The 23480-nt window shown below is 36.2% G+C and overlaps 1 protein-coding gene across 9 annotated transcripts in view; it reads right to left on the bottom strand.

The window, feature by feature from the left end:
* ENOX1 (ecto-NOX disulfide-thiol exchanger 1) overlaps positions 1 to 23480 on the bottom strand; it is a 663627-nt gene that overhangs the window by 253556 nt on the left and 386591 nt on the right. For all 9 annotated transcript variants that reach the window (XM_031958417.1, XM_031958412.1, XM_031958413.1 and 6 more), the window contains 2 exons: positions 4054 to 4197; positions 2260 to 2397 (listed from right to left, as the gene is read on the bottom strand). In XM_031958417.1, coding sequence (XP_031814277.1) covers positions 2260 to 2397; positions 4054 to 4066 — 151 coding nt within the window. In that variant the 5' untranslated portion in view covers positions 4067 to 4197. The remainder of the gene's footprint in view (positions 1 to 2259; positions 2398 to 4053; positions 4198 to 23480) is intronic.

Raw genomic sequence — 23480 nt, 5'->3', positions numbered from 1 at the left:
TCTGTTAGCAAAACTTATATGACCTTGCCTCAGCCAAAGTCACTGGATAATGAAATCCTTAATTTGTCATAATATCTGTGGTGAAACCCAGCTATAATCTTGTTATACTATAACATTTCTCCTATGGAAATAACTGTCCCTTGCCTTGCCATTCCATCTAACATTTCGTTTTTACAGAGCCAATTAACAGGCTTAGGTGAGCTCTGTTATGTAGAAAAGCAAAGCTAAAGAAAAAGGAATACGAAAAGAATCCCATCCTGAGATAGCACAAGAATTTCCATTTTTTAAAAACTTAAAAAAATGTGGCCAGATGAAATCAGAGAAAGCTAGAGTACATAGAACTAAAGAGGAGGTTTGGGAAATAATGAAAGAGCCGAATCAGACCCCAAAAGGTTCAGAGACAGTTTAAGCAGTTTGGCTAATACAGGAGATAGAGAATGTAATTCAGTGCAGACACGGTAAATCTTCTATAACGAGCAGGGCTGTAATTCTTTTCATGGTAAGTTGTTGGGAAAATCATAAATTGGTCATGGTTAAAACGTCAGAAGTCTCAGAACCATAGGAAAAAATAATGAATTGTTGAGGATATGGTTTACTCCGGAAGACACAAAGTATTCCAGGAACAGAGGAGGGGTTGGGAGGATTAAAGTAATTTCCAAGCTATTAATATTTCAATTAGAAGGCTAGAAAAATTTGGAGTGAAAAAGAGAAAAATCTCCATTTACTAATTCAATGAAGGAAATATCTGGTGAGATTAAAGTATCTAGGTAACAAGTGATAAGAAGGGATCCCCAACCAGAGACAATTTCATCTGTAGATACTACACTTGGGGGACAAAAGAAAACTATAGATTTACCTGCACTCTGATAGTGTGCACAAATACATACACACATCTACAGGTCAATGTAGATCAGATTGTGGTAATTACAGAGATCAGATCAGTAGTAATTTTTTTTGTACTGCCACAAAGGACTATCTTTTGTACAGATTATGAAGTGCTAAGAAGAATAAACTAATTTTCTTCTTTGTCCCATTCTCCTTTTTATTCCTTTCCTATTTTCTTTCTTCATGTCTTTCTCTCCTTTTTTCCTCATATAATTTTTCTCCTCTGAACATTATTTCACAGATTATTTTACAGATATCTGAAGTAATGAGAGTACTCTTTCCAAGGGCTTTCCTTCCCGGAAAGGAAGGAAAGGAAGAATAATGTTTCTTGAGTTTTATATCTCCCTTTTCTAAGATCACCCAAGTTTCATCCCCAGCTCAGAGTAAGGAGGGTTGATAGTTGACAATTTGATAATTGCTCACAAGGAACTAACCTTCTATCAGTACACAACATGGGCCCTAGATATGTACCTTCTTGTCATATTTGTCCCCACACAATATATGACAAGAATTAGAAAGAGACCTCTAGCAACTTGAGTAGTTCTTTTAGGGATGATTTCAGGGTTAGCATGGTATGGAACAGGTAGCAAAATGTGCCAGTGGATAGAGGGACTTTCAGATGAATTTAAATAGCAAAACAACTTTATATGCATCAATTTTGTCTCTGTGACAATGGCCAAAAACCTTGAGAACATAAATTATATCTTATACTTGCTCCTTGAAGCTCACAAATGGCAATATTGAACATAACAAGTATTCAGTGAATACTGGATGAATTGAATCAAGAACTTTTTTGTTTCTTTTTGAAACCAAGCCCATAACAAGAAATAAAGGGGGCTTCCTTTACCAATGTAATGGGTGCCTTCTCCAAACCTTTTGTCTAGGACATAGAATAGTTTGCCCATTATCACACAAGCAGTATTTGCAACAGCCAGGACTCAAACTCATGTCTCCCTCAGCTTAACTCCACTTAGAGAATGGGAAATGTCTAAAGCATCTTTGTTCCAATATTCTTTACTACAATTAATTTCAAACCCTGAGTCCTAATGACAGACCAGGGCAGAGCCACAGAGGAGGATGGCAAAGATGAAAGGTGGCCACCAGACCTGGGGTAGTGAGAGGATGACAGCTGAAGGACTCTTCTCTGAGAAACAAGCTGGACTGGGGCCGACCGGGCCGTAAGGGGACACATGCATTCAAATACGACACAGCCATAAGCCCAAGCCAGTGTCAGAGCTGTAGGGGCTCTGTAGACAGGCTCAAGAATCGGGAAGCAGCACCTCCCATCAGCATCTCCTAAAAGGCCCGTGCTGACCCCAGAGACAATAACGGCCAGAGTCGGGATCTGCATCTGGGCTCATGAGGAAGGCTCACCTGACACAAGTTGCTGCCCCGCCAGGCCCACTGGTACCATCCCCAAGTTGTTCATGGCGGTCGCCCAGGCTGTTGGATCAGTGACAGACATGTTCAGTTGTGTCGTGTCTATTGCTATACTTCCCAAACCATCAGCAGCTGCGGGGGGGAAAAAAAAAAACCAATAACAACAACAAACAAATTATAAGTTGGAGTCAACAGGCAAGAATGTTTGTTTTAAAGGAAATTATGTTTCCAGAGATGTGAGGCTTCATTTACCACATCCCCATATCACCAAAAAATAAAGCACAATAATCTACAGCAATACTTTCCCCAGACATAAACATAAAGAGTTTCTGAATGCGTTCCGAGAAGGAACTTAATGACATGTAGTTTATATTATACACAATGAGCTATTACTGAGGCACCCCTGGAAAAGAGGAGAAAAGTACTTCCTTCTCCTGGTAAAACAACATTAGTTAAGTTACAGAAAAGCAGGCACGTTGGAGGAAAAAAAATTGCATATTTGAAAGTCAGAAAAATCTGTTTTCTTTCCATCTTTTTACTGCCCTTTATGTGACTCATCGTCCTCATCTGTAAAATGGGGACACCAATATCAGTACCCCATGGCTTCAGAGTGTTGTTAGGAGGACTAATAAAGCACAGGAGTTATGATAAACAAAGCAGAGATTTTTCTCTTTTTTTTTTTTTCTGAAGAAGTCAACTCAATTACCAGACTAGAAATAAAGATATTGGTAAGCGTGTATTTTTGGAATAGGTGTTTTTCAGGGACTAAAAGTTTTACAAATAATTATCAATATTAAAATTCTGTTCAGAATATTTCATTTCATAATTCATTTCCAATGCCATATATATGTATGTATATATACATACATATCTATCTATCTATATATATATCTATACACATATTTTTAAAATTAAGTCTTCCTCTCCTTCGGACCTCTCATTTCACCAATTTAAAGGAACTCAAATATATATATTTAAAGCAGTAGTCTACAAACTCATTTTGCATTCTTATCAGAGTCAAGGAGGGAAGTAGTTTTTCCAGTAGTACTTGAATAGCTACTGCTATGGATGCTCAGTTTGGGTTAGATTATAACCCAAGACCAGGTTGGATGTACAACAACGAGTGAAGGTCAAAAAGGGGAGTGTTGGACTACAAATGGTGTGGTTGGGCTGGAGACAAGTTAGCGGACTAAGCACTGCAGGGGGAAATTCAACTCATTCAATTCTACTCATCTTTCACCCTGCCAACTGTTGGAGCCCATGCCCTTTGAGGTCCTGCACAACTCTCTTCTTCCTCAGGGGATCCAATTTCTGCTTTGAAGTCTGACTGCAGCACACATAACTTACTTCAGCTTCTTCTCAAGAAAGACTTCCATGATCACTTTCTATTTTATATATAGATCTATATCTATAGATATATAGATATATATATAGATACACACATCTATATCTATACATACACAAACACACACACACATATTCAATTTGCTTTAACCCCAAGTCTAGCCTTTATGAGACTCACTAGCTGATTTTCTTTAGATCCCAGAGAACATGGGTCATTGCTTATTTTCACAGCTATGCAAAGATTCCCAAGGAAAGCCCTATGATGATGTTGCTAAGGTTCTTAAAAATCACAGGTATTCAAAGTCCAGTCTTTACAAGGCTCACCAGCTAATTTCCTTTAGGACCTGGAGAACATGGGTCATTGCTTATTTTCATTATACAAATATTCCCAAAGAAAGCCCTATGACAGTATTGCTAAGGTTCTTGAAAATCACTAGTATTTACCTGCAGCCATCATTTGTGTGAGTTCTTTGGACTTCTCTTTGACACTTTCAAGTCCACGATCATCGACTATTGCATTATATGCACTTGGAAGTGCAGGAGCCCTTTGGTTAGTTGGTGCAGGGTCCACAAGGGGATCATCAGGCTCTATAAAGAGGGGATGAAAAGACTGGTAAGAAACTAAATCCATTATTCTTTAGGGTTCAAAAAAAAAGCCACATGAAAATCCCACTTTTGGCAAGACGCCACTTGCAGGAGTCCAGGTAAGTGTCCCTAACCAGGGGCTATGCCATTCGTGCCCTGTGCTAGATTGATGATGAGTACCATTTGGGAAGATGACAGGTATCCTGCCTTCAGCTCACAAGTCTTCACAAATGGGGTCTTAGATGCAGCTCCTCTGCAGATTTCTCTATGTACACACACATCAGTGAAGTGGGCTGACCAAGAATTTGGCTTTTATGTGAAGAACTAAGTTACCCTGTGAGTTTAGAGGACAGTTGGCTATTAAATATTTGTAAAGATAAAAAGAGCTAAAAAAGTGTTTATGAAAAGAAAGAAACTGCTCTAAAGCATCATGGAGTACAGAATAGGAAAATGAATTTGTAGTCAGGAAGACTCAAAGCCATATTGCACTGGTGAAACTTACTAGCTGAATGAATAAGTCACTTCTACTTTCCAAGTCTCATTTTCCCTATTCGTAAAATTAAGATAATAATCTCTATAGGGCCCACTGCACAAGGCTGCTATAAGCCTCAAATGAAATAACTTACATAAAAACAATTTTATAGACTTTAAAGTGGAAACTGGAAAATGAATGAAATGCAATAATAGATGATGCCAGATCCTGAATAAAAGATGATAATTTTCCTTCTTTAAAAGTCTTGGGTCTATCTGGGATGTATAGAGATATGTTTGTTTTTCCGATATCTGCTGGAATATGCTTGTAACCTAGACATAATGTGACTTAGCCTGGATGTTCTTTGAATCTGAAATATATGTTGATTTATTTTAATGGTTCAAACTAGAAGAAAAATCATGTCATTTTAAAGGGAGTGAAACATATGGCATATTAAATAGCTTCAAGCCAACAAATGAGAGGAAATATTTCTTTTCTCCCACTCACTGATGTCAGGAACTTTTTTTTCCTCTAAAAGCATATAAGCCACTAATTAATATCAATGCTTTCCTGAGAATTAGACACTGTCTAATTTCCTGAGAATTAGTCTGTCTAAAGGTGGCCTTGTTGGTATGGCTCTTTACAGAGTAGTGCGGTAGTTTATCATAAGACTATCCAGTGGTTGGTATCAGGAGCTAGTTGCAGAGAAACAGAAACATAAGATTCACCTGTTTTGAGTAGAAGTTCTAAAACTATGATTTGTGGACACAGAAAAAGCCCCAAACCATTCCTATTGTCTTTATGAAGTGGCAAGTAGTATTGTCTCTACTAATAGGAAATGCAAGATATTTAGGTTTCCTCAAACATACTTCAATGAAGGCAAACTGTCCGTATCCATCCAACATTTCACTGTGGTAGCAGATTGCACTTATTATACACATTTTACACCAGGCAATTAAACTGTTACCCATATGACTCTGGGACTCACTTATATATATTTTGTACAACAATTAACATAGTCAGTGACTGCCTCAGACAAAGAGACTCCCAACACAAAAAACAAATTTAATTGCAGAGGAAATGATGTACCTAAAATACTCTTTAGCTATTCACAATGCCACCAAAATCTGAAAATTCTGCCCCAATAAAGCCTCCTCCATTCACTACTGCTTAAACCTTTCTAGAATGTGCACAGCCAAACGGACTGAAATTTGTTCATTCAAACTGCCCAAATGTCCCTGACATGGGAGCCCTTTCATTTGATCATTTCAAGGTGATTATTTATCTTACTTATTTCTCTAAATAGGAGTAAGTTGGATAGCTTCCCAGTTCAAGAAGCTAGCTATATTTGCATCCAAGTGTGCATATATCACCTTTTCCCTTTATCTAACAAGTTTTCAATTGTGAAGCCTCAAAAGGTTTCGCAACCTTGGAGATGAGAACTTATCTGATTATCTCTGTAGTGCTTAGGACGAAAGTCCAAGCCAATTACAATCTTGTCTTACACCTGCCATTTTCAGAAAGTGCTGTTGGAACAGCATTAGCTCTCCACTGTGCAAAGTGTTTGCTAATGGTCGACATTTTCATGATTGGAAGAATACAAAGGGAACTGGGCCTGGAGTCTCCTCAACAAGGGAATCACTCGAAATGTAAAATATCCAGATATCACTTGATTTTCTGCCTATTGGTGTGTGTCTGGACTAATCCAGCTCTATCTCCTTGCCCATCATGCAGGACCATATAGCTTCATTGAAAAGAGTATTGAACAATCTAAATTCTCAGAATTTAATCCTTGACACATTCCTGAAGATCTCTGTAATCTGGGTCACTCACTTGGTCTTTCTGTGCCTTAAGTTCCCCTGGTTGTATGATTGTCATATAAGTTTTCCCAAATATAATTCTGTGATAGATTGGGATATATTCAGTCATATAAAAACAATTTTTAAAATTCAAAATTAATTTTTTATTTTGATTTCAAATGGGAGTGTTTGGTATATATCTCTTTTAGGAGTAGGATATAATCATTGAGTCACAGATATTCAGAGATAGGGAAATTAAGGTGACACTTTAAAAAGTCTTGTGACAAGATCACAAAGGTAGTAAATAACAGGGATTTGATTTGAACCCGGTCTCCCTAACACTAAAGCCAATGGTTAATTCATCACACCAGGCTAAGAAAATCAAACCAACAAATCTACAAAGTTTGGAAATCATTGGCTTTGGAAGAAAGGTACTACATTCAATAATATTGGTTGATTGGCAGGGAAATGTTTTCCTCCCCCAGTACATAATTTCCTTTTGATTTAATAACTCATTTGTTCTGCATTATCACTGTATTGTTTATAGAAGCTAGCATTTATATACCACTTTAACTTTTATAAACCACTTTATAAAAATTTGTGTATAAATCTTCATATCTATATATATGCCTACACATGTATCTTTTAACATAGACATACATATGTGTTCCTATATATACACATGTGCACAGCACACATAAATGCATGTGTATATACATAGATGCTATACTTATATGCATATGTATATGTGTACACATGTGTGTATATAACATATTATACACACACACACACACACTAAAACTTAACTCTCGTTAACAACTTTGTGAAACATATTCTCCTGACTTTGCAGGTAGGAAATTATGGGGTAAGAGGTGATAAATGATTGGTCCTAAGTCACATTGCAAGTAAGTGTTTGAAATAGGATTAGAACTCGGCACATTTTGACATTCAGAACAGGACTATGTAAAATTGTGTCTCATTAATAATCAGTTCTAATATTCATTATTTTGACTTTCAGACCAGCACTATATAAAATACTCTTACTAATAATTAGTAGTAATATTTATTAATAACAATTAAGATTCATAAAGGCTTCAGTTTTCTAATTTTTTAACTTAGAAATGAGATTAATATTCCTAGGGATATTTCCTTACACTATTGAGATGTGGGGAGGTTAAATTAAAGTTTATATAGGATTCTGAATATAGTAAATGTTAATTATTATTACTATTTCATTTTGGAGTGCAACTTTTCTATTAAGATATCCAGGGATCCCTCTGTAGTGGTGGGTAATTATGTAATTAATTCTGAAATAGTAAGGACCACATGTTTCCACAACTAACTCCATGCATAACTACCTAGCAAACTGATGCCTTGGACTCTAACAAAATGTTAAGTGACTTTTCTTTGTCTCTTTACAAAATCATTTGAAAAACAAAACTCTGCCTTTGACTCTCTGTGGTTACCAACTTCTGAATCTCCAAAGCTTTTAAGAAATTCTTCATCATTTAAAAAAATATCATAAATAGCAGCATCCTTCAGTGGAAATACCCTATTCTCCTTCCTCATCCCCTCCAATCCTCCATCGTGTTAGAAGATTTGAGTTTGAGTTTCAACTATTCTCATTAGCTACATGACTTTGGAAAACTCACTTTTCCTAATTCAAATTTTCTTCATTAATATATGAATGATTCTACAAGGTACTACCCCTTCCCACAAGATTATTGGGCAAAAACAATAACAAAACTTGTAAACTAAAAGTAATGGACGTATGAGCTATTACTACTATCATCACTATTGTCTTGGATGTAGAATCAAAATATTCTAATTTATTTGATACCAGAAACTGCTCTCTATTGGTATGGTGAACAAGGAAGTACAATTTTGCAGCTGTTATGTAGCTCTTACATTTTCTACCATCCAGCCCAAGCCTTTGTTCCTCTGGTATATTCCCAGTCCCATTTGTGATATATCAGTAACCCATATGTTCATTGTTGTTCAGTCATAGCCAATTCTTCCTGACCCCATTTTTGAGATTTATTTGGAAAAGGTACTACAGTGGTTTGCCATTCCCTTCTTGGGCTGAATGAGAAATCCAAGTGAAGTGACTTGGGTTCACATAGCTATAAGTGCCTGAGGTCAGACTGAAGTCTGCTCCAGGCTAGCTGCTCCTCTAACCAACTCATTTATTTATTTTTATAAAAATTAAATCTCAAATCGAAATGCTACTTTAAAGAAAAGCAATCGCAGGTGTTGAATAACGCCTGGTTAATTTATATGATGATTTCCCAGTGTTTTATTTTAGCTCCAGCCCAGATCTCCACAGAAGTCTGACTCTGAGATTTCATCATAGAGTAAAAATAATCATGGGTTTTCAGGGGCTACCCTAAGCTATGGCAGGTCTACCAAACAAGGAAAGCTTAGAATATGATAGAAGTAACAGCCTAGTCTGTCATCCAAGATACAGTATACTTAAATAACAAGAGATTCATAATGATCAAGTTGTCCACTAGTTATTAATTCACTGTTCATGGTGATTCACAAGACAAGAGTTACCAGATAGCACTCCATTCTGGGCACTCCTCTTTGGTGTGAAAATGGTAGAACCGTAGGAAAAATGACCAAGAATGTTAAGAATCAATTGTTTTTGAACAAATTACTTTTATTTGTTTTGTTGTGTACTCTTCTATTTTTATTTTGTTGTTATTATTGTGAACTCTTAATGTAATAATTTTGTTTTGCCAATGATGATACAGTTTTGGGGGAAAATGAATCATTTCTGTATTGACATTCACTTGTTCAGTTGCATCTGACTTTTCATGAGCTCAAGAACTATTAGTACACCAAAAGGATCCATAGAATTTTTTTGGCAAAGACACCAGAATAGCTTGTTACTTCCTTCTCTGATATATTATGGCTAACAGAGTTTATGGGATTTCTCCAAGAACATGTAGCTAATTAGTATCTCAGATGTGACTTGAATTTATCTTCCTAATTCCAGGGCCACACTTTATTCACTAACCCAGCAACTGCCTCCATATTCATACAGTAGGATATTAAAACCCAAAGCCATAAAGAGAAGCCAAAGACATACAATATCCAGACTGATGATAAAAGAAAACAGAACTACATTTATCATGTTCCACAAAATCATGAAAAAACATCATTCATGTGACATAGTTTTCTCACTTTCTAGTAATTACTTTTATATAGTGATTTAAAATTTCCAAAGCACCATATCTATAGATATTTGGGCCTTACAATAATCTCAAGAGGCAGGTATTAAAGGTATTATTATCTCAATTTTACAGATGAGGAAACTGAGTTTTACTCAAGCAGTTAAAGTGATTTACTCATAGTCATACAGTTAGTAAGTACCAGAAGCAAGATCTGAAACTAGGGCTTCCTGACTCTAAATAGAGAAATCTATTTCCTATGTCAAACTGTCTCCTATAATCAAGATTCACACAAGCAAAACAGAGCAAAAATCAAACCTACCATGAAGAAAATTACAATTTATGTACCAACATCTGTTGTGAAGAAATAAGGTGTAGAAAAATTATATGAAGTAGTTGATAAGCTACTGCAAAACAAACCATCACATCTCTTGCTAGAAGGTGACTTCTTTGTGAAGGTAGGCAGAAGAAGAGAGTGAAAAATGTTTAAAAAAAAAAATATATATATATATATACACCTCAAAAAGTTGAGAGTTTTGTTTATTGCTCAGAAGCCACATGTAACCATGAAGACTAAATTTTAAAAAAAAGAAAGTTTAACTATGGAAAAAAAAATCAACATTTGGGGGCTAGATATGGTTAAGCATCCAGTATCACCTGGAAAAAAAAACAAAAATGAATGTACTTTAACAGACAAAAATTGACTCTGTGTGGTCAAATCACTAATTAGTTGAAGCAAAAGTCAAAATCATTAAAGAATTGGAACAAAGGGTAATGGGTGAGAAGCTTCAATAGCTCCATCCTGACCTATTATAAGAAGTCACTGGCCCTCAAAAATGGCATCAGGGGAAAAGTATATGGTGATTATGTACAGCCAAAACAACCACTTTTCAGCCAGCCAACAAGCATTTCTAGAACATTTACTATGTGCTAGGCCCTTGAGGAAATGCTGGTGATCAAGTTAAGGCAATCTCTTCCCTTAGGGGCCTTACATTCTAATGGGGGGACACTACAAGCAAATAGTGATTAGACAGGGTAAATGGGAGGCAGTCTCATAGGAAAGGCACTAAGGAGATTTGTCTGAGTCTTTATGGAAGTCGGAGAAGCTAGAAGATGAAAGGATGAGGGGCAGACTCCAGACATGAGAAACAGGAGGTATAAAAGGAAAGAGTGTGTCTATTGCTTGTGAGGAACAGCAAGGCATCTAATGGCATCTCAGAGTGAACACTCTGAGTGAACTTTGTGATCAAAGGAGATTCAGGTCTGAATCTTGGCTCTGCCATTTTAGTGCCCAAGTGACTTTAGGCACTTAAGACAAAGTCAGAAAGTGAACAAGTATATATAGAGAAAATTTTATGAAAGCTGGTCTTTGATTTTAAAAAAAAAGGCACTGGGGATTGATTTTTCAAGATATTCTAGAACAGAAAAAGATTCCAAGAAGAACATATATAATTTGTCAAACAGAAAGGACAGGAGAAAAGGAATGAGTCACGCCTCATCTCTATAATATCTTTATGAAAATGTTCTGTATACATGCATATCAAGAATACTTTGGATGAAAACAGGAAGAGAAAAGAGGAAGTTATTTGAAAATGATGGTCTTAATGGATCATCATCTCCATAGTCATAACATTATGGAATCAGAAAATTTTATAGTTGGAAGGGACCGAGCGAGTCACGTGCCATAAAACACATCTCAACCAGAATCTTTGTGACTATGTTAGTCAATCCATCAATCAGCAAGCATTTAAGGACTTATTATGTGCCAGAAACTATGTGAAGCTACAAATAGAAAAGGGAGACCTCTCAAGAAGCTCCACTATATTATTTTTTTCTGTCCAAGTGGCCTTCCTCCCTCTGTGTGTGTGTATTCTGATAACATCATTTCCATTTCTTTCTCTATTAATTTTTCACCCCAAATACTCACCACAATACTATCCAATGAGTTTAAGAATTTTTCACATTAGAACAACTTCTTGACATTCAATGCCTCTCTGTCCCATCTTTCACCACTTCTTTTGAATAAAATATAATATTCCAGTGTCAAAGTTCAGTCACAGGTCTCATCCCACAAGTCTCATCCCAAGTCACAAATGTACAATGTCACATATAATTGCTTTTTTTGTATTAGCTTCTAAAGCTAATTTGTTCATACTTGTATAGACATAGGTTTTATTATTGATTCCTTTCTTGGATTTGTTCTCCTGTGAATTTCTGTTCATTTCTATATTTTGTGGCTTCTCTTTATAGTAGGTTTTCCCTATCCCTTCTAGTCTTAACACCTTTGGATAGGATTTGCAGAACTCCAGGCACATAGTAGCCCCCCCCCCCCCCCCCCCCAGACATAATCAATATGACTAGAAGCCTGTTATTTTTGTATTTCAAACCTGAGGACAGAAATCCAAAACCTCATTTTTAGACATTGTTTTCTTAAAACAGCTCTTTCATTTCTCCAATCTGCCTATTCCTTCCAAGGGCCTTATAATACTGTTAAAAATACCAACCATCTTGCAGGGGCCTTCAGTTTCTTGACCAAGATCAGTCATCTATAGATAGGAATGTTTCCCAGGATCCTTGTGGCGTTTTCCTTTATGAGTACTGGAAGCCCCAGAAGTGGGCAATGGTTTTATGGTCTGGTAAGTCTTAAGAGGTTACTTTTTGTCCCAGGCTTGAACACATGAGCTAGAAAGGCAGCAAATATCTCTAGTTCTAGGAACACTGAGAGCTTCTTCAGTACCCCAGGCAGTCACCAATTCCCACTGGATCTTGCCTGATATCTTCCTGACAGTACAACTGCATTTCTTTTAGAATATACAATTTCTCTCTTCAAAGGAGACTTATATTTGTTTCTTAGCTCTCAGTTTTCAGTCTTTTCCTCCCCTTTCTCCTCTAAGTGAAATTCTTCTCCCCTTCAACCTGCTGAGAGGTCAGGATTTGTGAGATGGTTCATTCAATCCATTTTCTTTTTCATTCTCCCACTGAAGCCATTCTTCAGTTTTATTAAAGGAACACTTAGTTCTCCCAGATAACCTAGAGAGTACAGAGGCACTTCTCAAAGCCCTTTACTATTTCTTCTGGGAGGAGGCCCAACCTGTAGTTTGGGCATAAATGATAGTAACATGGCTATGACAATAACATATATCACATACTCTTTGCAGGTCACTACAAAATCTGCCCTGTTCTCCATGCTTGTTGTAAAACTCTTAATCCTTCTCATCCTGCTAGTGGCTCCCCTGGAGAAATGTCAGTCGATTAGAAGGTACAGACAATATGAGATCTGACTATATTTGTGGGGTTAGATTTTTTTTTAAGCATTTGCTATATTGGAGAAAAACGTAGCCTTAAAGGCTCTTTCTAACAAGCTATCTGCTATGCATATGGCAAAAACATTCAAGGCTTCAAGAATCTCTGTAAGGAAATATTATTTTGCTAATTGTTTCAAGCCCAATGAGATTGAAGATTATTCAAAAAAGATTAAGTTAACAAGAAAAACTCAATGGATAAAGAATGCTTATAACCACAGATTTTGAGACATAGAATGGCAGCTTAATGAATTTGTCCATTGGGGCTTATACCTTGGACAGATGCTGTAGCTGGACAAATGAACTAGGTCCACAAGGGAATAGCAAGAGGAGAGCAGCAGAATTGCCTTTGAGGAGCTGCAAAGTATTTTTAATGAAACCAGGCTGCTGCCTGCCACAAAACTCATCTTTTAAATCACAAATATTCTTCCTGTGACACTATAAGATAGGTGAAACACATTATCAATTATGATCCATACTAAAGAAATGAGATGGAAGATATCAGTGAGGACATGTGTGACTGGAAAAGAGAATTGACCAATCATCATCATGAGAGAGGATAATATAGCAGTTTCATTTATTGCCATTGTGGTATTATAAATATTAAAAGACTTAAAAGAAGGCCTCCAGTGTGAATCCTCTAAGGAACATTTCTAGAATGACATATCTAGAACTACAGGGGATGGGAAAACTTGCTATATTGTGATCTTCATTGATGAGAGAACTATCTCCATAAAGCGTAATCATAAACAAATCACATAAGTAAAAGCCTAGAAATAATGGAAATACAATTCTGCCAAAGGCCAAATTACTTCTTTTATAATACTTTCCTTTACAAAATGAATTCTAGGACAGAAGTTAGCATTCAATGTCATAATCATTTTAACAAGGGTATTTATATTTAATTTTGAACTGGATTAGGCCAGTCTTGCAAATAGCTCTTGAAACTCATCCAGGATCCAACAATTACATTTGACCTGTACAATCTACCTTGGCCTTTCTCATATTTACAATCCAAATTCCTCCTATTCCTTGCAACTGTTCCCTAGAACCCAACTTTGCCAGTATGGGCCACACCTACAGTTGTACCATCAATATAAGATTTTTATTAAAACCAAACAAAAAAGGAAATTAAAAGGAGAGGTAGGGCATATTCAATTTATTTGCAGGCCTCCTGCCTGATTTTCTTTGGCCCATTGCCTGATGTCCTCTGAGCCCAAGGCACATGCTCACTTTCATGGATGAATAACTTTAGTGAGGGAAGCAGGTTACTCATCCCTCATAAAGGATCCAGGCCAAATGGGGCTTCAATTGCTTCCCTCCAATATGACATCAAGTCTGATATATAAACATGTTTTTTGTTCAACACTCAGGAATTCTTTTATGTTTTTCAGAAACTATTCATTTCCACCTACAAATGGTGCATATTTATAGTCAAAACAATCCTAGATTCATTCAGTTCCACTGTTCATTCTAGTCCCTGAGAAAATGCCTTGCTGTAGTCTGTAAAACAAAAAGAACATTGTCTTTAATATAAAGAAATATTTTTCATTACAGAAATGAGTGTTCTATAGGATCTATGAAAGGCATAGTCCTAAAACTACCCTAAATTATCTGATTCTTTTAAAGAAGGGAAACAAAGTAGTAGAAAAAAGTGCTGTATCACTTTAAGTTGTGTTACAGGTACAGTCCAGAAGAACCATGGTTGGTATATTCCAATAACAAGAATAATTTGTAATCGAAAAGCTGGACAAAATAGGGAAGACTATTTGTCTTAGCATAAATGAACACTTTTACTAAATTAGATATAAAAGACATAATTTAAACGATTCCATGGACCAGCATTTACTCTAATGACTAAGATTTATGTATCACTTTCAAAGCATTTGATGTACATTATTTTATCTGAACCTCACAAAAAACCCTCAGTAAGTATTACAGGACTTATCTGTATTTTAGATGTTACAAATCTGATGTACAGAGATAATAAGTGGATTGTTAGAGTGGAGAGTAGAAGAGTCAGTTGCCTTCAAATATCTGGAGTTATTATGTGGGAAAATGGGATGAGATTTGCTCTGTTTGGACTAAGAAGACAAAGCTAAGAGCAATAAGTGAGAGTCACACAGGAACAAATTAAATCTTGATGTCAGGAACAACTTAATTTTTTTGTTATTTAGTCCATTTTAGTCATGTCCAACACTTCATGAAGGGAAGGCCTAGTGCTCCCTCCATCCCATCCCCTAGTTGCCCTTTTAATAGTTAGAGTTACCTATTAAATTGTACATGGCATCAAGCCTGGACTCAGAAAAACTATCTTCCTGAGTTTTAAAGTGGTCTCAGACACTTAGTAATTATGTGAGCCTGGGCAAGTCACTTAACCCAGTTTACCTCAGTTTCCTCATCTGCTAAATGAGTGGAAAAAGAGAAGGTAAACTATTTCAGTATCTTTGCAAAAAACAAACAAACAAACCTTAAAAGGGGTCATGAAGACTAAAACATGACTGAAAATCACTGATCAATAACAATTAAACTGTGTAAATCCTTTGACCTGGAGATCATACTTCTAGGTCTATATGCAAAGAGACTGAGAAGAAGAAAAGAACTCATACGCACAAAAATATTCATAGCAGCTTCTTTGTGGCAGAGAAAAAGAAACTGAGGTAAGGCTCATTCATTGGAAAATGGCTCAAAAAGTTATGAATGTAGTGGAATATTATTGCTATATAACAACTTATGAAAGGAATGGTCCCAGGAATGGTTCTAGAGGAAGACGTGTAAATTGAATGAAATGAAATGAGTTGAACCAGGAGGACGACTTATATAATAACAACATTACTGCAAAGAGAACCAACTCTAAATAACAGAAACTCTAAGTTTCCATAATTCCAAAGGATACGTGATGAAACATGTATCCCATTTCCAGATAGGGGAATGATGCATTCAGAGTACAGATCCAAACCTATTTTCTCCCCTTCCTTTTATCCTCATTTTTCCTTCTCTCCCTTCTTTTTTACCTTTCCCCTTCCATTCCTTCCTTCTTTCCTCTTTCTTGCTACCTCTCTTTTTTCTATCTTCATTCCCTTCCTTCCTTGCTCCCTCTCTCCCTTCCTTCCTGGACATGACTAACATAGGAACTATTTGAGAAGATCAAAGGGGAAAAACTATTACAAAGAGAAAATTTTAAAAGTTGAAGATAGTTTGTTTCTATTTGCATTTAATCTCAATAGTTCTCTCTCTGGATGAAGATGGCATTTTCCATTCCAAGTGTACTGAAATAATCTTGGATCACTACAACACTGAGAAGAACTAAGGCTACCATAGTTGATCATCACATAATATTGCTGCTATTGTGCATAATGTTTTCCTCCTCGTTTAATTCAGCATCAGTTAGTTCATGTAAGTCTTTCCAGGCTTTTCTGAAATTAGCCTGCTCATCTTTTCTTATAGAACAATAATATACTGTTATATTTATATAGTATAAGTTATTCAGCCATTCCCCAACTGATGGGCATCCACTTAGTTTCCAGTTCCTTGCCATGACAAAAAGGGTTACTTTAAACATTTCTGCACAGGTGAATCCTTTCCCCTCTTTTATGATGTCCTGAGATACAGACTCAGTAGTGACGCCACTGACTCAAAAGTAAGTTACTATTTTATAGCCCTTTGGGAATAGTTCCAAATTACTCTCCAGAACGGCTGGATCAGTTCACAACTCCATCAACAACACATTAGTGTTTTTCCATGTCACCTCCAACACTTGTCTTTTCCTGTCATCTTGGTCATTCTGATAAGAGTGGTACCTCAGAATTGTTTTAATTTGTATTTCCCTAATCAATAATGATTATGAACATTTTTTTCATATGACTATAGATGACATTTCTTCATCTGAAAATTGTTTATATACTTTGACCATTTATCATTTGGGGAAAATGACTTGTATTCTATTAAATTTGACTCTATTCTCTATATATTTTGTAACTCATTACTTTGGAAGGAAATAGGTTCCTTCTCAGTGGAAAATATTCAGAAGAGGATGAATGATCACCTAGAGGGCATGATAGAATAAGGAGTCTTTTTTCAACTATGCTATATATTAAAGGATGAATGGGAAATCTCTTAAATTTAAAAATTCTATAATTCTGTATTTTCCTCTATGACGACACAACTAGTATGCACTGGAATTTGAAACCAGTTCTCACTGAAATTCTAGGTCTACCGGTCTTTCCACTACACAAGCCACTTTTAAGAAAATCAGAGAAAATCTGAAACTTGGGATGGGATGGGGAAAATGCCATTAACTGGGGACAGTTAATAATAACTGTTTGCTTTCAACTTAGAAAATGTGGGAATAATTTAGAAGAAATCAACCAAGATGATGACAGAGAAACTTGGACTCTTAACAGGATTATGGTCAATTAAATAAAGTTTGAGTCAACCTAAAAAGGTAGTTTAAAGTTATTAAATGTGTCAAGATTTATTTCACACAGGAAAGTGATCAGATGTTACCCATTTTTACTTTCAGGATAATTTAAGATAGGATTAGGCTGTGGTAGTGGTGATTTGGATTAGGTTTAAAAAGCACTTATTAAAAGAAAGTTATTTCAGATTGAGAAATATATGAAACCTCCTTATAGGAGGGGAAGGATAGCTTCATGTTTTGAGAATGTCATAGGCAGACACATGAGCTGGATTAAATTTGATTCAGTTAGACATAAACAGCTAAAAAAATATGTTGCCTGAAAGTCATAAAATTGATGGATATTTCATCTTCTCTCTCTTGGTCCTTCTATATTAATTGAATTAGTTCAACAGTAATTTATTAATTCAACAATATTTATTAAGTGCCAGAAGCAACATGGATAGAGAGTTGACTTTGCTCTCAGGAACACCAGCATTTTAATCAAACTCTGATTCATATTTAAAGTTTCATAGTCCCAAGTAACTCTTTCTCCTTCTTCCCTTATCTTTTAGACCATAAGTTACAAAATAGTTGCAAATTTATACCTTCTAAAAATAACATATCAAAAAGACTTTGGGGTAAAAAAACAGGTCCTGCCTTCAGGGAACTTATATTCTTTTGAAAAGTGTTATATTTTTAAGAGGGAGAAACATTGAAGAAGTGATCTTGAATCTGAATCTTAAAGAAAGCTAGTTATTCTAAGAGGTAGAACATTTGAAGAACTAAGTTTTTTAGGTTTAGGTTTCTGTTAAAAGTATAGGTAATAAGAAGCAAATCACACCATTGCACTAAGTAGCAAAACAAAAAAAAAGATATTATTTCTGAAGTTTTTGTTTTAGTTTGGAGAGACAAGGAAGCCAGCCACGATCTTCCATTTGGAAGTCCATTTATTTCCAAACTGAGGTATGCTAGTATTTAATCTCAAGTTTTAGTTGTCTGAAGCTAATCAGAAGAATACAACAAAAGAGAAAGTTTTGCCTCTAGACTCTATAACACATAAGCTACTTTGCAGAGCCAAAAAGAAAGACAAAAAGTCAGAAAGACAGAGACAGAGACAGAGAAAGGGAGAGAGGGAGACAGACAGAGAGAGGGAGAGAAGAAAGGACAAAGGGAGAGGGAGAAGGAAGGAGGGAGAAGGGGAGAGGGAAAAGGAGTGAGGGAGAGACACAGAGAAACAGACCGAGAACCGGGACAGAGACAGAGAGAGAGAGAGAGAGACAGAGAGAGAGAGAGAGAGAGAGAGAGAGAGAGAGAGAGAGAGACAGAGAGAGAGAGAGAGAGAGAGAGAGAGAGAGAGAGAGAGAGACCTAGAGAGAGAGAGAGAGAGACCAAGAAAGAGAGAGAGAGAGATCAAGAAAGAAAGAAAAGAAAGCTAAAAAGTCAAATTAAAACAAAATTTAAAACAATAAAAGATCTGTCAGACCAAAGTTAGAGCCAACATGTGATTGGGGTGTCTTTTACAAAATCAGCTGCTAATTTCCTAAATTCTAACCCTTCCTGGCAGCGAATGCTGGGTCTTCGGCAGGTTACAATGATGCTTCTTTTGTGAGGATTCCAGCAGCTGCTGCCTGAATGAGCTAAGTCTATAAATAACAGAATCTTGAGACCCATTAAGTGAGGCATTAGTGATAACAAAGGCACATACAGTACTAAAATAATGAAATCACTGGAAGGAAGGGGGAGTGTTAGCTTGGCAATGCATTGCCAATAATAAAAGGCAAATCTGCCCATTGCTTAAATACAAAATGCCATTCTAGGCCTGTGATTACAGCCTCCATTTTTCACTTTGTCTAGCATCTGATTTTAAATTGTAAATCATTCACTTTCCATCTCAGGCAAGGAATGGTTACAGAATAAATGATAAGGTTTCACCCAATGACATGTCAGTCTTTGAAGAACTCAACATTAAAAATAAAATTGAGACATGACCAGAAGGCCTCCCTCTGAAATCATGCAATCAAATGAAATGACACAATTTGCTGAAGAGATGACTTCAACAGGATGGCCGCACAGGAGATGGTGAACAAAGCCAATTATCTTTTGATTCAGGGAAAAACACTCCATGGAATTGAAAAGAGGAGTACAGAACAATGGTAGGAGGAAAAAAAGAAAATAACTTGGATGAAATCTTCATTCATTCATTCATTCTCTCTTTCTTTCATTTATTTATAAAGAACCCACTCTGCATTCCCAAATGGAGGAAAAGAAGCAAAAAAAGTAGAATAGTTTTAAAATTCTGAAGTTCTACAAAAATATCAATTATTATTGAGCATGAAATGTTGATCATTCAAATCATTCTCTTTGTTCATAGAGAAAACTCTCCTACACTGTACAGACTGGCGTATATTACTGAGTCTGCTTTTCTAAGTAGATCTACTATATGAAAGAAAAACAACCAAATGGAAGTGCCACATAACCCCTGTCTCAAATTGTAAAAGCTCTTCAAAAAAAATAAAAAAAAAAAAAGGCAACCCAGGAGTAAAAATAGCATTGATTCCATTAAAATGACTGCACTCCCACTCTAAGTAATCTCTGTCAATCAGAATGCCATTTGTGATTACTTTAGATTCATGGACTTTTAGTATTAAGAAGCGTTCCTTTGGTCAACCTGCCACAAATGCAGCACAATGACATGAGATCCTTTCTCAGCTTCAATGTCATCAATGACGGTGAACACTTCTTTGAAGGCAGTTTATTCAATTTAAGGGCAGTTTCAGGCTGCCTGAAAGTCCTTCCTTGTGGCGAGACAGAATCTAAAAGCTGAAAGAACTAAATTCATCCCTCTCCTCTAAGGTTGATGAAAAAATCTGGGCAAATAGTCTAATATCACTTTTCTATCAGTACAACAAGGATTCCAGGACTTCACAGTTACCTGAGCCACATATTCAAGCCCACGAAATTAAATGAAGACAAATCTGTCAAGAGCTGGCCGCCCTTCGATGGATAAAAGCTCTTTGTTTTTGAAATGACAATGCTCATACAACAACAACCAAGACTAAAAAAATAGTATTGTAGGCAGTAAAGGAGACATCTGGGGTATACGCAGAAGCTCAAAAACCCTGATGAAGCTGCAGGCAGAGGGAACTGAAACAGCAGCTGGCAATTCTGAAAGGGGAGAGTAGCTCTTTGGAAACAAAGGCATCAATATGACATCAGGTCTCTAAGGCAGGGTTGTCAATGGTGTGAAATCTTGGAACAAGTAGTCCCAACCACCCACAAAAGAATTTTTGCCCGTGTACCCCATGGAGCTATATATTGGTTACATATCACTCCTTTCCAGCCATCCCTGCAAATGGCAGCAATTGCTTCTCATGTCGAAGAAAGCCGGCCATAGATAAAGTTCTGGTTGGTACCATTTTGTCCTGGAGCTTCTCATTATTGCTCATTTTATGCTCCGACCTACCCATGGAAAACACATTATGCGATGAGGTGGAACCTTTTAATTGCAGGGGTGAATAACCAGCCCTCCAATAACTGGGGAACTTTGGTAAATGAGTTATCCGGGTTTCAAAATACCCTGTGTGCCAGGACTTAAGCAGTGGAAATCTGCCTGAACCCAAACATGAAACAGAACGAAACAGAGTGTAGCCAGTGTAAACTAGTGGCACATCATAATTAACTTATGTACTGAGAGGGTCACAAAGAGCATAGTGAGTTACCCTTTAAACTAATGTGCTCTAAATGATGTCCCTGCCACACTTGGCATAAAGAATCTCACCCCTGGCTAAGCACAGGTTGACCAATTTTGGCCAGGTCTGCCTCTCTCACCGTAACTCAGACCAAGACAACTTCTTGCTTTGTAGCTGAGAACAGTACTCAAGGGCACGGTTTCTGCAATCCCAAGCACTCACTGAATTGGAAGACTGATTGAGTTTGCAGAGCCTACCTGCTCCTAAAATTCACTTCAGGAAAAAAAAAAAGAACTCCATGTTTTGTTATTTTTATATAATTACAGAGAAGTTACTGGGGGGAGAAATGGGAAAAAAATGATCTTAAAGAAGCAGAGTAGAAGGAAAAAAACCTGGCCCAATGTGCTACATATCATTTTAGGTTGACTTGGAGCATTAATGTTTATTTATGGTTTTATTATTTATATAAAAAAGAAATTATGTTGAATGTGTTTGCTGGGAATTATAATATGTTGCTATTACTATGATGGTTTGTTATTTTCACAGCTAGATAGTTTAAACCCAACCAAAACAAATATTTTAGAAGAATTCCCACTAGCATTAGCACATTTTCCCCTTTCTGGTCCTACTTGGAGGGAAAAGAATCTTTTGTTCTTTAAGTCCATTGACCTTCTCATTCTTGAGCACTACTTACTTTGATGGTTAATTATGAAATAATTCCTACTCTATAATAATGAGTGAGCAAATGACTAGCAACTGGGAGGTAGTTAAGAAAGTGAATTGCATTTAAGAACTATAGGGGTTTTTACCTACAGATATATATACCAGATTTGGATTTATGATGCCTATTATCTCTAAGATAATTATTTCATTTGTAACAATAAAGTGAAAAGTTATTATTAATAATAATTGATAATTACCACTAATAAAAACAATTCACATGTACAAAGGTTAGTAAATATTAAGACCAAACTAACTCAAAGTCATGTATTTTGATAAGTAGTCTTGTAGAGTTTAAGTTACCCAAATTATTGATTTACTATTTAAATTTTCAATTACAAATTTTCTACCTCCCTCTACCCCTTCCCCATCCAATTGAGAAGCCTAAAAATAGTATATCCATTATACATATTTCCAGATTAGCTGTGTTGCAAAAAAATAAAGAAGGAAAAAACAAATATGCTTCAACCAGTTCTTGGAATCCATGAGTCCTCTATTTAGAGGTAGACAGCGATTTTTATCATGAGTTCTTTGAAATTTTGATTGATTATTGTGTTGATCAGAGTTGCAAAGACTTCCATACTTAATTATCAATTCAATATTGATGTGACTATGTACAGTGTTTTCCCAGATTCTGCTTACTTCCTTTTGCATCTGTTCACACAAGTCTTCCCAGGTTTCCCTGAAAGTTTCTCCATCATTCTATATACCATAAAAACATTCTATCACAAATCATTTTAAGTTTTAGAAAATCATTCTTCTACCACTCATGTGAGTCAGGTAGTTTAAATATTATTTTTTTATTGTGTAGATTTTACAAAAAGGTGTTAAGTGATTTCTCAAATATACAAATGGACATAACTTCCATATTCCTGTAACTATGTGAAGACTTGGACATACAGACACAGATGTAAACATTGTATGCCCCAAACTCTAAGTTCTATGCACTGGAGATAAAGTCTTGTAATGCCCCTCTTTGATGAGTTTTTTGGAACAAACTCACATACGTTCACTCCTTTAGTCTTGATGAAAATTTAAGTCATCAATCCTTTGTTGAGAATACAGAAAGGGGTGCCTGGGAATAGCACTGGGGCAGTGATACGGGAAGACAGGGGAACATGACAATTAATTTGTTAGGAAAGTCAGTCAGAGACAAGTCTTCCTTTGAGTTTTCAGGAAGTCAGGCAATTTCAAAATACTCCAAGAGTGTGGGTACAAGAACAGAAAAGGCAGCAATGACTCATTCAGCCAGAGGAATGTATATGTAACTTGTTGGTTAAGCATAGTCTCCTATGCTCTAGACATGTGAATTCACAATGGAAATTAGGACATAGTAGATCAGGGATTCTTAACATGGGGTACATGATAACTCAATGAAACATAGGCTAAAATTGTTTATTGAAATTTTCACACATTTAAAACATTTTTAGTTTATAGACTTCAACAGTCCAACAAATGCATTATCACACACACACACAAAATGAAGAATATATGTATTAGATTATGGGTCAGATAGACCAATACACAACATTTATTAAATACTTTGTTTGTGACAGTACTGTCCTAGAAGTATGGGTTAACACAGGGAAAGATTTTCCTCCAGGAGTCATCCCTGAGGTTCTCTTATGATCCAGATTAATGGCAAGACCCGAGGGATAAATGGGTTCATTCCCTGGTACCTCTACTTTGCCTGATCTTAGCTATTTAGGAGCATTCTGATTCTGCTTAC

This window comes from Sarcophilus harrisii, chromosome 3 (assembly GCF_902635505.1).
Source record: "Sarcophilus harrisii chromosome 3, mSarHar1.11, whole genome shotgun sequence".
NCBI lineage: Eukaryota > Metazoa > Chordata > Mammalia > Dasyuromorphia > Dasyuridae > Sarcophilus > Sarcophilus harrisii.
This window is presented reverse-complemented; position numbering and strand designations above follow the sequence as displayed.